The following is a 16,684-nucleotide window of genomic DNA, read 5'->3' as shown; positions in this document are numbered from 1 at the left end:
CACAGTCCCAATACACCCTCATAGCACTCACAGTGTGGTCGTCTGCAATCTCAACCTCAAGCGGGGAATCCAAAGTCCCCGGCGCATCCCGAATGATAAGATAAAAATCTAAAAGATCGATAAGATTCAAACAGGTAAAGCAATAACATAATAATAATCAAACAGATGTTGAACGATTAAAAGTCATGCCTTAGATGAAATCGATAAAGAATTTCAACTGTAGAGGCGTTCAAGGGTTTACAAATGATTTCCAAAGATAAAAACGTTAACTTCCTACAGTGCATGCACGCACTATAAATACATAAACCCTAATTAATAAGACGGCTGGACAGGCCCAAACTGTATACTTATTGGACTACATACAAAACAACCCAATGATGCAACACCTAACACCCAACAATCTCCCCCTTTGCATCAATTGAGGCGAGAGGTGGTTTACTGCTGAGTCTTCTTGATTGTCTTGAAAAGCTTGGGAATCACAACGAGTAATGTACTGCGGAAGACGATGTACCATCGAATCATCTCATCGAAGTTCTTTGTCGCAACAACATCATTTGATTTACACGTATTGAAAATCTCCAAAATGTGTTCTAAACAAGATGTGGAGAACAAGTGTTTGTCGACCAATCCAAAAATATATTTTTGAAATGATCCTGAAACATCTTTTCCACGCTGGAACATCACGGTGTAGTGCTCTAAATCAATTTTACCCATTCACATTTCACTCATGTCACTTGCTCTTCCAATCGGATTGACAATGGGATTTCATTTCAAAACATCAGCTATTTCGGTGTCAAGCTTCGCCACTTCATATATATACTTTTTTTTCTTCAATTAGCAAAAAAATAACCAACAGAATCCAGTCATGAGGATTAAGATTTGGCAGATCGGCAAAAGTGAATTTATGCAGAACATTTTCAAAACCTCTTGTTACCTTGAACTTCGCATTTACAAAACCTCCTGTAACAATTGGTCCTGAAACTTTGACTGTAGTTATCTTTTGAGCATTCCAGGTCAGATACTGTGGTTTGCCATGAGTGAGATAAAAGTCAATTAAGGCTTTATCCACTTTTGTATCAGGAGAGGGGACTGTTGCAATAGATTCAAAACAATGAAAGACGAATGCTTTTTGTGTTATGGGCATGTCGAACTGAGAATCCTTCGTGCTTTCTAAATCAAAAGAAATAATTGGCTCCAACCAGTAAGCACTCGGGAATTCAACATCCTCGTGTATCATTTACTCCAACGTCCACAATGGAAAGAGCGTTTTTCTACTCTCCAAAGCGTCGTGAGCTTTTTTTTCCTTTATCTCCTTCTCTTCGGATTCTCTTGCAATGCGACCATTTTCATTTAACTCATGATCACGAGCCATTCTTTTCATTTGATCTTCTTCTTTTTCTTCTTCTTCATCAACATCCCCCTATTGGTTTCTTCCCTTTTGAACCAGAAGCTACATTACCCTTCGGTTCGTTTTTATTTTTAGGTGCTTCCCCCGTCTTAGTAACTGGATCTTCTCCCCCTTGTTTTAGAGGGACAGCGGCCTTAAAAACATCTTCAATCCTATTAAGAAGAGCGAGAGCTAGACGAAGCTTACATGCCAAGTGTCTGTGAATACTAGTGGTCAAAATAGGATCATGCACTACAAGAAGATTGGAGAGTAACGTATTCACATCTCCTACACAGCTTTTCAAAATTGTTCTTTCAGTTTTAAGCTCCTCAATTTCTTTGTTCGCGTGCTTGAGCTTGATGGACTGGGATTTGAATTGAGTTGTTCAGAGAGCAAGTTCGTCCATTATTTTAATTTCAACAACTAGGTCGTCTTGGAACTTGGAAAGGCATGAGGACATTGAAGTTTGAAATGCAGTGTTGTTAGTAGTGATATCTATACGAAGCTTTTCCAGATTCTCCCTTTCAGTGCGAAGCAAAGTTCTTAGTTTCGTAATCGCCTCATTTTCTTTGGAAGCATTCGATTCAGTTGTGGTATGAAGCTCTATCATAAAAGTCTTTGTTTCTGAGATTAGTTTATCGACTTTTTCGGTCGCTTGCATACATGAAGTAGTGGAGTCTTCAACCGCTTTGTTTGCTTTTGCAAGATTGGCAGCATGCTCTTTCATAAAAGTAGCGAGCATACCCTTAACCATTGCTTCGGAATAAGCTTGGCTTGAAGAGGAAATAAGAGATTCCAACTTTTCAGTAAGTACCCTGATATGCCTTTGAGTCACAAGGGTGTCATCATCGCTTTCTCCCTGGACCGAGAATGGACTATAATGAAAAGTGTCAAAATCGAGTCCATCAACACCGAGTGGGATGTTGGAATCATCTTGAGGTTGAGAAGTGGGAGGTGTTGTAGAGAAGGTTTCAAAACCCGAAGTCTTTTCCCCCGCATCAGATGCGTTGAAATCAACAAAAGGTCCACTTGTTGTGGTAGTCGTAGTGATTGTTGTTTCAGTGAAAATAGGGTATTGAAGTGGAATAGAAGTGAGTGGTTGAGAAGTAACAGGAGGTGGGCAAGGTGCAATTGTGATAGGTACAGAGGTTGAAGTAGGTGATGGTGGAGGGGATGGAATAGAGAAATTTACCCCTTGGTCATTTCGGTGGACATCATCCATAGATTCTCTTTGATGAGCATCATCAGATTCGCTTTCAGATGAAGTTGAAGAAGGGATGAGAACCTTACAAGCTGGCTTCTTGACTCGCTTTCATATTGAAGAATAGGGAGCATACTTCGAAGAATCGCCTTTTTTCTTTCGCTTTTTGGGAGTCTGAGCTAGGGCAGACGGACCTTCTTTCGGTTGTTTTGGTTTTCCCCCTTTCTTGACCTTATCAGCTTCATCAAGAGTGTGCTGCATCTCGGGAGTGATGACCTTTGGACCCAAACCTTGAAGCTTCTTGTATTCCCCAATGATTTTACTTGCACCAGACTCACACCTACACATGGATTCAGGAATTGATCCCACAAATGAAAACTTGGAGGTATCAGCAATGATGATCTTGGTGGTGTGAAATGTAGAGATTGAAGACATCAGAGAGTCCTCCATAACGGGAATTTTGAGTTTCTCAATTTCCCTTTTCACCACAATGGTCCAAAATCAAGCACCAAAAATCTCACTATGTTGAGTAGTGGAATTAGTGCTTTGCACCAGTTGAGTCCATAAAACTGAACCAAAGTCCAAATTGATGCCATGATAGAGACCATAGATGATGGTCATGAATAGTTTACTTGCGCAATCAAACTCAGTTACCCTTTCAGAGAAACCCTTAAAGAGTAAGGTAAAGAGACTTTTCCATTGAAGAGGAGGGTTAGGTTTTCTAAACTTGGAGATCGAGGAGATAAGTTCCTTGTACCCAATTTGATAAGACATTTCGACGATTTGAGCAGTAGATATTGATTCCGGGTTCACCATTGAATCGACATAAGTAAGCCCTAGAAGAGAGCAAAACCTATCCTTCGAAATCGAAGTCTTATTCTCAAAAATATCAAAGGTAATCCGTTCCTCCTCTTTGATGTAGGGTGCTGAAGAATAGACTTTGGAGAGTAGCAACATCAGAACACTCTCGAACTTGGTCAGAGCAGTGACCAGAGGTGAGTACTTTTGGAATTCGATAATTGGTAACATGAATGTGTCATACTTGACTGGATTCAAGTCTATAATCATGTTTTGATTTTTTTAATGGTGAGGAGAGATGATTGAGCGAACTATTCATGAACTGATGAAGAAAGAACCATTGTTGTTGAGCAGAGAAGAAGGTAAACAGTGAGCAGAAACAGCCTTTAGGGTTCTTGAGAAAATTCGGAGACGATAAGGAATAAAGGATGAAACAAAATTCCTTTTATAGGATAACCTCGAAAATTGAAACATCGATAATGATGTCATCTCTAAAAAAGCACCTGAAAACGCATGATATGACAGTTGTAGCCCTTAGGAAAAGGTGTCAGACAGCGTGATGAGTGGAAACCGTTCAAATTCCACGCGCCCAAAATTTTAAGTTTTATCCTAAAAGAGTCGTGTCATCAATATTCCATGACATTTCAAATTTTCTTTTGCGCTTTGAGATAATCATTGAATCGTTTTTCGCTTTTGAGAAGCCGTTATCACAATGACATATTTAGACGAGTGCCAACCAATACTGCAAAACCAAAGAAACATAAGTGCCATAAACTAGAATGTGGAAAATCATAAAGATCTTCGTGCAAGAGTGTGCCAAAGATGAAGAAATAAATCAAATGTATGTGTGGGATTTTTGTGATGTCCTTTAAGACACAAAACAGTGCATCCCGGGCACGAATCTCTTCCTTCAAAGTCAAGAGAGACTATGAAGTGTCTCGTGTGGTTTCCCATTGAAGTATGATCATTTGTTTGTTAAGGAACAATGAAAGGCATCTTTTAAATTTAGGCAAGAAAAGGTGGCTTCATCTTCAATCCAAACTTTGAAACTTAACATAAGAACGAAAGCTGGATGAAGTACTCGTATGACCGGTGTAGCCATAATCACAAGTAGGTTTGATTTTATTTTAGTGACTTGGTGATTTTATAAATCTAAAAAAATGAAATTGGATCTTATGGGAAGAAAAGTCTTGGTATAAGAACAATTCAAAAAGATCTCGCAAAAAGAAAAATAGATTTCACGGTACAATCCACAAAGGTGGAGTTTCATTAATTCCATGGTGAAAGCTAGAACTTTTAATTGTTCATCGTCAATTCGTTTAAGTATGTTGGATTTTGGGTTTCACTCGGTTCATGGTGAACGAAGCTAAGATCATTAACTCATATGTTTCATAACCGTAAACCTCAGTGGTATAGTTGAGAGTTGCAAGGGTTACAGTTATGAGTAAGAAGGCAAATGGAGAAGAGTGAAGGTGGTTAAAGAACCAAAATTACCTCTGCTAAACGAATGTGACCAAGCAGAAAACTCTTAACTTGATGTGAGAAGAGTAAGGTAGTTCATGAATTAGGTGAGTTTAGCCGCCTAATTGGGAAGAAACGAATAGTAGATTCGATTCATTAAGGCTTCACATAGATTCTATTGAGGCTTCGGACAACATGCAACAGCATGCTTATAGGGACACTTACCTGGTACAAAGATATAGAAATTATACCTGCCCCATGATTTAATTTTGCAATTTAACCTACAATGCTACTTAAGGAAATAACGAAATTTAAAAAAAAAAACAAAAGGAAATATTTTTGTATTTTGAAAATTTTCTGAAAAAGAAATAAAAACATAAAGAAAATATTTTTGTATTTTGAAAGCTTTAGTAAAAAATAAAATGAAAGAAGAGAGTCCAATATACAAAGTATACAATAAGATCAGACCACGAGCGTTCGCGTAAAAAAAATTGAGGCGCAAAATAGGACGAGCGTTCGTCTCAATTCGTGTCCCGAAAAATCGGAAACGAATTAGAGCGAGCGTTCGCACCAATTTTCATGTCTTAAAAGTAAAAAACGAAAGCGAAAGGATTACTTCGAAAGCGAAAGTAGTTTTGGAACTGATTCGGCTTCCATCAATCCTAGGCCTTGGAGTATTTTATTAAAGATTGCTTCAGGCAAGGCTTTCGTGAATATGTCAGCTAATTGGTCTGCAAATCGTACGAAATGTATCTCAACGTTGTCGTCTTCTACATGATCCTTGATGAAATGGTACCGCAATGCTATGTGTTTCGTCTTTGAGTGTTGCATTGGGTTATGTTAGATGCGAATTGCACTTTCGGAATCACAATAAAGCGGGATTTGCTTCATGTTCATGCTATAGTCTTGTAATTGACTTTGAATCCATATGACCTGAGAAGTACATGATGCAGCAACAATGTACTTAGCTTCAGCCGTTGACAAAGAGACACATGTTTGCTTCTTGGATTGCCAACTAACAAGTTTACCATCGAGAAATTAGCATCCTCCGGTTGTGCTTTTTCTATCTAATCCGCATCCTCCAAGATCAGCATCTGAGAACGCTTGTACGAAGAAACCTGACTTCGCAGGATATCATATACCAAGTGACGAGGTTCATTTCAGGTATCTGAAAATATTCTTAACTGCCACCATATAAGCTTCACATGGGTTTGCTTGGAACTTAGCACAATAGCAAACGGAAAACATAATATCTGGTCTACTAGCTATTAGATACATTAAGGACCCTATTACTTGATGATAAAGAGTCATGTTAGCAGCTGGTTTTTCTAGAGATGGTGTTAGTTTCGCTCCGAATGCCATTCGATCCTTCACTTTGGAGTCTCCCATAATTCTGAACTTAGTTAGTAAGGTCTTTGTGTATGCTTCCTGATTTATGAAAATGCCTTACGGTCCCTGTCTTATATTCAATCCAAGGAAAAAGTTAATTGGACCCATAAAGCTCATCTCAAATTTAGTTTCCATCAATTTTCGAAATTCGGCTGTTAAGATAGGATTAGTAGAGCCGAAGATGATATCATCAACATAAATTTGGACGATCATCAAGTGTTCACCCTCTTTCTTGTGAAAGAAGTTTGGGTCAACCGAACCTTGTTTAAATTTAGGCATTTTAAGGAAATGAGTAAGAGTTTCGTACCAGGCTCTCGGAGCTTGCTTCAGACCATAGACTGCCTTGTCGAAAATATAACAGTAATCGGGATAATTTTCATTCACGAATCCATGTGGTTGCTCCACGTATACAGTGTCTTCTAATTCTCCATTTAGGAAAGCACACTTAACATCCATTTGAAATACTTTGAAGTTCTTGTGCGCTACGTATGTCAAGAAGATGCGAATAGATTCCACCCTTGAAATAGGTGCACAGGTTTCTTCGTAGTCGATATACCCTCTTCTTGGCAATATCCCTTAACCACGAGTCGCGCTTTGGTCCTTATCACATTGCCCTCTTTGTCCAATTTGTTGCGAAACACCCATTTTAGACCAACCACAGATGCATCCGGTGGAGTGGGAATCAATCTCCAAACCTTGTTACTTTTGAACTCATTGAGCTCGTCTTGCATTGCTTGTACCCAATCAGAGTGATCGAGAACATTATTAACAGTTTTGGGTTCTATCTTGGAGACAAACGAATTAAACATGTAGTATTCCACTTGAGAGAATAAAGCCGTTTGTTTCGCTTTCAGTTGAGATCTTGTAAGAACTCCTGCAGACAATTCACTGATCACTTGTGCTTTTGGATGATCTCTGGTCCATTTCGTTAGTGGAGGGTAGTTTGGATCATAAGATGGGTTAAGTTCAGCATTCACGTCTTCGAATTATGATTGAACATCCGTATCATCATTCACATCTGTATTCCCCCCTCGAATGATGAATGAGTCTCAAAGTCTGGATTCACTTCTCCCCCCTCGACTGGACTTTCATGTGCAAATTTTGAAGGTGAATCCTCCCCCTGGAGAGGTTCATTGGATTTTTGTGTTTTAAAAGGTTCCTCATGAGGACTCATATTGGATTTAGAATTCTCCCCCTGGAATGTAGTGTTTTTATTTTGAGGTTGATTTGCAGTTGATGGTTGTTTGTGCATGTCTTTCGCAGCATCATCAAATATCTTCTCCGATTCAACTTCCTTGTTATCAGTTGCCTTCGCTTCAGAAACGATAGCCTTCTTAGGTTCATCAAATAGAAGCATGAATTCGTCATAAAGATTTGACAATGGAATGGTCACTAGGTTCGGCTAAGGAAATATCTCTTTTGCTTGACCATCATTCGCTTGAGTCTTCTTTAAGTAATTGTCATCGAATGTTACATAATAGGTTTCTTCAATCCTTTTGGATCGTTTGTTTAGAACCCTATATGCTTTCGAAGTCAGCGAATATCCCAGAAAAATGCCTTCGTCAGCCTTCTCATCAAACTTGTTGCGTTGTTCCTTGGAATTGAAAATGAAAAACCTGGAAACCGAAAACATGAAAGAACTTGACGTTAGGTTTTCGTTTATTAATGATTTCATACGGAGTATCAGAGAATCTTTTATTAAGAAGAGATTTGTTTTGAGTAAAACAGGCAATGGCAACAGCATCATCCCAAAAGTAATGAGGTAGGTTTGCTAATGAAAGCATGGTCCTATCAGCTTCACATAGTGAACGGTCTTGTCTTTCAATGACCCCGTTTTGCTGTGGAGTATAGGGAGCAGAGAAATTGTGAGATACGCCCTTATTAGTAAGAAATTCGTCGAAAGATTGGTTCTTGAACTCCAAACCATTGTCACTTCGAACATTTCGAACCACCTTTCGCAGTTGTAACTCAATTTCCTTGATAAAATCTTTGAGCTTAGGAGTTGCTTCAGACTTCTGCTTAAGAAAGAACACCCAAGTGAAATGAGAAAAATCATATATAATTACGAGAATATACTTATTACCACCAATACTTTCGATTACAGATGGGACACAAAGATCGATGTGAAGTAGTTCAAGTGGCACAATAACCTTTGTGTTCACTATAGTTGCATAACTTTTCCTGCTTTGCTTTCCTAATTCCCATGCGTCAAATAGATTATCCTTTTCATATTTCAAGAGGGGAAGACCTCGCACATGATCACCAAGAACTAGCTTGTTGATGTCTTTGAAATTAAGGTGTGAAAGTCTCATATGCCACAACCAACTATTATCTATAGCAGCTTTAGTGAGTAGACAAATAGAAGCCTTCCCTCGTATCAGATTGATGTTCAAGGGATACATCTTGCCTTTGAGTTTTGATTTTAGCAGCATTGCTTTCGTCTTCTTCTCTATAATTTCAGATCCTTCATCGTCAAATGAGACCTTTAATCCTGTGCTGACTACCAACTGCGAAAGACTTATTAAGTTGTGTTGCAGTCCCTCAACATATGCCACTTTCCAAATAGAGAATTTTCCATTAGTTATTGATGTGTGCAAACTCACTTAGTTTTAAACCTACTTTTAATTGTAAAACAACACACATAGGCAGTGAACCTATCAATGGTGGTATAGTTGGATAAGTAGGGTATCGAACACAGGGAACGGCAAATTAAAATTAAAAACTAATTCTATCTAAATTAATTAATAAAAATAGGGTTTCTCTAGTTTTTCAAGACTAGAAACTTGCTAACTAATTTAAGAACTAGAAAATAAAGACTTAACTAGATTCAATAATTGGGAAGGAACTTCTGTTTAGTTCAACTCAATTGACCCTATGGTTGATTTTAAGGTAATGGTGCAATGGATTAATTCTTTCGTTGGTTACCGATTCAAATGATTAGATTCGTATTCACTACACTAATCGTTAGCAAATAAACTAACTTAAACAGTGGCCCTTTGTCTAATTTAATTAAATTCACTATATTAATTATTCGGGTTAATTTAGACTTGCAATAGTTAACTAATTTGGTCTTTTAATTAACTTCTTGTTGATGGTCATCACACAAGCTTGCACATGAATTTACTCAATTCTCTTATTAACTCTAGTTTCATGTTCATTAATCCTAAACATATGACATAGTGATCACATAGCATATGAGGTTAATAATCAATAGATGTTCATACTAATCAATTATCTTCCTATTAACAGAAAATTAATTATTACTCACACACAAGGTTCTTTAGCAAGTTAAAATAACAAACATTCACCAACTTAGAATTAATCCTACCAATCAATCAAACCATATTGTCAATTTTGTATTCCCAAACAGAAGTCTAAAGGTTTTAGCTCATAATTGAAGTAAATAACAGCAAACAAACAGAGTCAAATTGTTTAACCATAATGATAAAACAAAAGATTAAGTAGAATGATGAAATTTTTCCTCAATTATTCTTCGGGATTAAATTCTAGATTCTCTTGTCGTCTTCTAGGGTTTTTCTGCCTTCTTAATCGCAGCTGAACTCTTCTGAATCGTCCCAGAACTCCCCTCCATCGTTCTGAGGAGTTATCTATATATATACAAAACGACCCGTCGAGTCAGGTGGCAACTCGTCGAGTCTATCTCTCAGTCCCCGTATTGTGATAGGTCTCTGGAATCCCGAGTCTTTATCTTCTCGAATCTTCGATCGGACTCGCTGAGTAGTCGACCCTACTCGCCGAGTAGGTGTTATTTTTAGTGTTTTTCTTCTTTGTTCCATTCTCGATCTCTCAACCGCTTCTCCTGCTTCCTTCTGCTTCCGAGCTTTATTTTTGGACTGAAAATATAATTCAAACACTTTTAAGTACCTTTTGTCCATAAAATGCAATAATTTAGCTAACAAATGAATAAAAACCTATACTTAATATGAACTAAATATGAACATATCAAAATACCCCACACTTGACTTTTTCTTTCCCCCAAGCAAAACTAAATTTTAAATCATTAGAATCACATATGACAACTCCAATCTAACCCAGCCATTATGCCAAGACCGCAACGCATGCATTTGTGTCTGAAATTTTTCCTAAGGACCTCCTATATTCCAAATACTCACAATCCTCATAAACATTCGCCCACTCACCCCGAGATATGCTCATTTTATGCAACCCTCCAAATCCATCAGCAGAAAATCTCTTACCATCAAGGTATTTTTAATTGAGCAACCCACGCATACATAATCTAGAATTACAACTTTTCGATACCACTATGGAGCTCTTTTGAATTCTTCACTTCTTTGACATTTGATCTTTAATTTCTTTGAATTCACCACCTTGTTGTTTGATTTTTGGTATCTTCAACTTTTTGCATTTCTTGGAATTTTGGTCTTTTAATCTTCACTTTATTTGCTCCAAAATTCTTACAACTTTTCTTGTAATTCTCTCTCTCTCTTTTTTTTTACACGTACCTCACTTTTTTTTCACTCAAAACCTACATGCTTAAGCAGGGGCGCTCAATCTCAACCTTTATTGGCTAACAATAATAATTTTCCTGGATACATTTCAGGTTTAGGCTGCTAAACATATTGCATCCCTCGGGCTAAGCAAGGTCGTGTTTTTGTCCCATGATTTCACTGGAATAAGGAAGCCACAAATGCACTAAAACGTGTATAGGCTCAACTAAACATTTAGGTCTTCATGCAATTATCAACACAATTCTAACATAGAATCCTAATTTTACTTTACCAATATTTTCTAAATTAAATCCTAAGTAATATTTTTGGTATGCAAAAAAATTTTAAAATTAGTCTAAATTAAGATTCTAAATTTCTAATATGTGACCAACCCCCTACCCCACACTTATTTTATGCAATGCCCTCATTGCATATAATGCAACTAAAAATGCAAATATAAAGAGAGAATTGGAACAAACTCCCCTGGGGTAGCAGTCGATAAGTTGATACTTTCTTCTTCAGCTCCTTCTCTTGACTTTAACCATGAGAGCAGCTCATCCATGGCTCGGGTGTCATGTGTCTCGTGTGGTAGCACCAAATATATATAGGAGAAACAATGTAAGATCTTCAAAAATCGAAATGGAAGAAATAAGTGGTCAAGTGAACACTCATCAGCATCAAATCAGCAGTCCCCTTGGTTGAAAAATGAATGACTCGTCGAGTCATATATGTGACTCGTCGAGTAGAAGTGAGGACAACTTCGTATGTGTGAGAATACTAGGCGACTCGTCGATTCAGTTTAGTGCACTCGACGAGTAGACCGCTGGACGAAAAAAAAATGGCATCTGCATCTGTCCAGCCTTTAATAAGTCTTCAAAATTTCTACTCACTTCTGGACTCACTCGCTCATGTCCCTAAGGACCGGACTCGATACTTTGACTCTAATGCTTCCCTTTCATGACTTCAATCACTCTTATAACCCTTTTGACTCTATAACTCTAACCCTCCTATGCAAGCATTCCTAATTCAATTCTGAAAAATAATGAAGACAATCACACATTAAGCAAAACAGTAAAAAGTCTTAACACATTCAAACAAACCAATTAAAAACAAAAAAACATAAAAATAAAAATTGAAAATTGTTTAATAAAAACATGCAAAGAAATTAATCCTCCTCCTCGTCATAATCCGGCGTTGTTCCACTTCCTCCCGCACCACTCCTTCTTGTACTAATCACCTCTTCCCACGATGGAATATACGGAAAGTTACCACCATCGATATGCGGTATGTTGAAGTGATCGAAAAGCCGGATATGTGATTGATTGCTAAAATTCATGCCCTGCGCCATCTGATCTTGTAACCGCCTCATCTCCACATTGTACCAATCCATTGGTACTTCTTCATTATCAATCGGAATCACCGGCGGCTCTTCTTCCACATCCCGCTCCCTCCTCGATCGGACCCTCCTTCCCGGTGCTTCGAGACCAACTACCGGATCATCATGCGGGATAGCATAATGACCACCACCATAGTCTTCAATAATCCTGGCCCGCCGGAAAAGAATTGGATTGAATGGAGGTGTAGGAGTCATCGTCATAAAGTTCCATGCACCACGGGTCATCAACCCGAGTTGGCTAGCCGGGTGACAAACATACCACCATTGATGCGAGAAGTTTTGCGATCCTTGACTGCACCCTCCGATAGATATGAAGCCAAACACCAAGGAATATTGCAAAAAATACCGGGTGTGATAATGCTCCATAAGTAGAAGACATCAAGGTTAGAAAACTTGTCATCATCCTTCCTTTGGTTAATAGTGGATGAAATGAGACGATGAATAAGGCGGTGTGTAGGCGATCGAATGCTCCCCTCTTGTGCCGATTTTGGAATATAAACTTTGTTGCCAATCGTGTTCCACCAACCCGTGCTCGTAACTCCATCAGGAACCACCATATGGGATTGCTCCAAAAAGGCCCGAAAGATAGCTGTTGAGACCAAGGGCTGGTCATAAATTCCCAATCGACAGGCAAGATCGATCACCGAACATTCATGAAATTCACCCCCAAGGCAGAAACTGAAACTTGCTGAGTGATAACAATCCACTCCCCCCGTGAAAGAAACTATGGAGAAAAACTCTAGGCATAGCTCCAAATACACCGGCTCTTGAATCCGAAAGACCCGGCTCCAGCCGTCACGAATCATTGTTTCTCCTTCGTGGGTAAACTCCTTTAAAAGATAAGGAGCTAACTCCTCTTCATAGTGTACTCCCTGCAACCAATCCCAATCTATCCTATTGGGCACGTATATTTCTTTCTTCCTTATGTCGGCTAACTTCTTCTTCCACTTCCGCATTGTTGAAGCGGACTCAATTTGTGGGAAATTCAACCAAGGAAAGTCCCCTTGGTGTCCCCCAGAACTTTGCCTCCTGTTGAACATTACTTCTGCAAAACAAAGATACAAAACCCAGAAATAAAGATTATGATTAAAAGAAGTCATGCACATGTTCCCCGACTCGACTCGTCGAGTCCATGTATGACTCGGCGAGTCGCAAGAACTGCACGAGTCAGTCGATGGGTCGGTCTAAATTGGACCATGAAATCTCAAAATTTCTTCAAGGGTTTTGTCTAGACACATGTTTAATAAGGTATTAGGCAAGAATAAGCATGCAAAACATCATAATTCATGAAGAATCGAAACCCTAGAAATTTAATTTTTTTTCAAAATCGATTTTTCTATGCAATTTCCATCATAGATAGCCTTAAAATCATGCTTTTAACAGAAAAAAGGAATAAATTCGTTACCTTTTGCGATGGAACTTGAAAAGATTTGAAGAACAATGAAGAGGAAGATGAATGCTTGAGAGGGACTTGAGAAAGAGGGCACGGCGAGTGTGTGTAAAAACTGATTCTTTTAGGGTTAAAACCCTAGTTACCAGTTGTAAAAGTAATTTCATTATTATTATTTTTTCTGTAAATAATACCGACTCGTCGAGTCAGGGTCAGACTCGGCGAGTCGTGTCGCGATCTTTATTTTTTTTGAAATCTAAATGGACTCGTCGAGTCATGGTCAGACTCGGCGGGTCTCTTGCAAAAAATCCAAAATTTATAAAATTTTGTCATTTATTTAGAAAAGGACATTTATTTCACCCCACACTTAGTCCATATGCACTCTCAAGCAGACATATCTGATGAATTGGAGAATTAAAAGTCTAAAAACGAATGAAAAATTTAAAACAAAACAAGTAAAAGAAAGCAAACTCTAAATAACGGGTTGCCTCCCGCCAAGCGCTTCTTTTTAAGGAGTCGTTAGCTGGACTCCTTCCCGTCTACGTCTCGTCATCTTCCATCATCGGGAATGCACGTCTAATATTCTGTGGTTTGTACTTCGTTTTGTAAGCGTGAATCTTCTTTTTATACGTCCGTTTTGCTTCCTCTCTCTTCTTTTTCACAACATCATCCTCAGCTGCTTGGGCTTCCATTCTCCTCTTTTTCTTCTTCACCCCATTCGTTTTCACCTTCTTTGGCACTTCTTTTCCTTCAAAATGAATTACTTCGTATTTTGTGAAGGTGCGTGCTCTAGGTTTGGTAATGGATGGTTGATCAGCTTCCACCCTCCTTTCTTTTGCCTCCCCTTCTTTTTCTGTGCTCACCTCATCTTCAAGTGGAATTGCATCAAGACATGTTATATAGGTGTGTTGAACTTCCATTTCCATTTCTCCTCCTGCTGTTTGTTCTTCTAAAGAATCGTGAAAATTTTCCAAATCTAGATTATACAGAGGACTAGCAACAAACAGATCTAAATCGTCCAAGTTGTCATCAAATTCGACTGGACTCGTCGAGTCCAGTAAAGTGACTCGGCAAGTCTGATCGTATTCCATCATTTCTTGGTTGTTTTCTGAGTCGGCTTCTTCCAGTAGCTTTTCTAACTCCTCCAAGTCCTTGTTAGCATCTCCATCCTTTCCAGAATGTAGCAGAAACTTGCTTGGATCTTCTTTTTGCAAAAGTGCAAGTTCTTTTTGTAATATCTCATCATCCAAATGGATAATTGAGATTTCTTCCTTTCTTTCCTCTTCTTGCTTGGCTTCTGGTATAGCTTTAAATATTAAGGACTCGTCACCTACCCTCAATGTTAGTGTAGACTCACATAAATCAATTAAAGCACATGTGGTGTTTAAGAATGATCTCCCCAAAATGATTGGAATTTTGGGGTCTTCTTCCATGTCAACCACCACAAAGTCTACTGGAAATATGAACTTATCGACTTTAATAAGGAGATCCTCACAAACACCTAGTGGATGAATTATTTTCTTGTCTGCCAAATGGATCTTCATATTTACCGGTCTTGGCTCCGGTAAGTTCAACCTCTTAAAGAAAGAGAAAGGCATCAGATTGATGCTTGCACCCGAGTCGGTCAATGCTTGGGTGACAACTTCATTACCAAACTGGCACGGAATTATAATATTCCCCGGATCGCCCTTCTTTTCGGGTAGCTCACTCAATAGTATCTCCGCGACTTCAGCCAAATCTTTCCTAGCAGCAAAAAGACCTTTTAGCAAGTTGAAGTATTTTGGTGTCTGGAGCATTGTTTCCACAAATGGCATATTAACTTGGAGGGCTTTAACATGCTTCATAAATGTTCTATATGCTTCAACTTTTTCCGCAAGCATGGCTTTAATTGGGTATGGCAAAGGAGGATTATATTGCTTTAAAGGACTGACAGTTTTATCATTTACGCAGGGACTCGTCGAGTCCATTAGAGGGACTCGGCGAGTCAGGTCGGGTTTTGCTGGAGCTGACTCTTCTGCCCTTTCTGTCTTCCTCTTGGAGATCCTCTGTGCATGTGTGAAAATTTCTTCATTTCTGGAGGTCACTGCACTCACATTCTCCATTCTCGGATTGGTTTCGGTATTGCTTGGAAGTTGACCCGGTCTTCTTTCGTTCACTTGGTGTGCAAGCTGTCCCAGCTGTTTCTCAATGTTGAGAATGGATGCCTGCTGATTCCTTAACATGTTTCTGGTCTCATGTATTGCAGCATCGTGATCATTGTGTCTTTTTTCGGATGCGACTATGAATCTAGTGAACATTTCTTCCAAATCAGCTTTCTTTTCTACCGGTTCTTCTCTTTGATATAGTCCCCTCTCCTTCTGCTTGTATTTTTCCTCCTTAGCCTTCTTATACTCTTCGTATGGGAGCCATTCCTTCTTAGGTTTTCGCCAATTTTCGTCGTATCGATCGCCACTTGAATAGAAGACTTGAGCTTTCTTATTTCCATTCTCATCCAAATCACAATCCTTGGTGAGATCGGGTCCTCTACAATTTTCACATCCCACCCTCATAGCATGGATTGTTTGATCCATTTTTGTGATTCTTCTATCAAGACTGTCAAGCTTAGCTATCACCACCGCTATGCTATCATTTTCCGCATTCACTACACCCCGACTTACTTCGTTTCTTGGATTGTGGTATTCTCTAGAGTGCCTAGAGAATTCTTCCATTAGCTCCTTGATTACCGGGGGTGCCTTCTTCGTGAGAGGGCCTTGTGAATCGAGCAATTGCCTTGTAGTGACATTGACTCCATCATAGAAAATGGAGACCTCTTGTTGGCTATTAAGGTCGTGATGTGGGCAATTTCTAAGTAAACTCTTGTACCTTTCCCATGCTTCATAAAGAGATTCTCCGGGCTGTTGCTCGAAGTTGGCAATTTCTTTCTTTAGCTTGGCTATTTTGGAGGGCGGACAAAAGTGATCTATGAACTCCTCTTTCATCTTGGCCCATGTGGTGACTGATCCAGGAGGAAGTGACTTTAGCCAATCCTTTGCAGCTCCTTTGAACGTGACTGGGAGCATGCGAAGAAGTTGGGTCTTGTGGGGGACATTCGGTACATTGAAGTAGTCGGCCACATCATTCACTTCGTCCAAGTGCTTGTAGGCGTCTTCGTGATCCTTCCCATAAAAAGGAATCTCCTTGAGTTGAGCGAGAA

At 39.0% G+C, this 16,684-nt stretch overlaps 1 protein-coding gene and 1 non-coding gene across 2 annotated transcripts; one reads left to right on the top strand and one right to left on the bottom strand.

Moving 5' to 3' along the window:
- Nucleotides 1-6,727: 6,727 nt before the first annotated feature.
- LOC145049679 (uncharacterized) lies at nt 6,728-7,593 on the bottom strand. The gene is made up of 2 exons (XM_078998058.1): nt 7,253-7,593; nt 6,728-7,151 (listed from the first exon to the last, which is right to left on the bottom strand). Exons 1-2 carry the CDS (start codon nt 7,591-7,593, stop codon nt 6,728-6,730), a joined length of 765 nt encoding a protein of 254 aa, XP_078854184.1.
- An 8,721-nt stretch (nt 7,594-16,314) lies between these two features.
- LOC145056017 (small nucleolar RNA R71) lies at nt 16,315-16,421 on the top strand. Its single transcript, XR_013685558.1, has one exon. It is a non-coding gene; the product is annotated as a small nucleolar RNA R71 (small nucleolar RNA).
- Nucleotides 16,422-16,684: the final 263 nt, after the last annotated feature.

Source organism: Lactuca serriola, chromosome 5 (genome assembly GCF_051521515.1).
Source record: "Lactuca serriola cultivar US96UC23 chromosome 5, Lser_US96UC23_V15, whole genome shotgun sequence".
Taxonomy (NCBI): Eukaryota; Viridiplantae; Streptophyta; class Magnoliopsida; order Asterales; family Asteraceae; genus Lactuca; species Lactuca serriola.
Note: the sequence above shows the minus strand (reverse complement) of the source record. Positions and strands in the feature narration are given on the sequence as shown.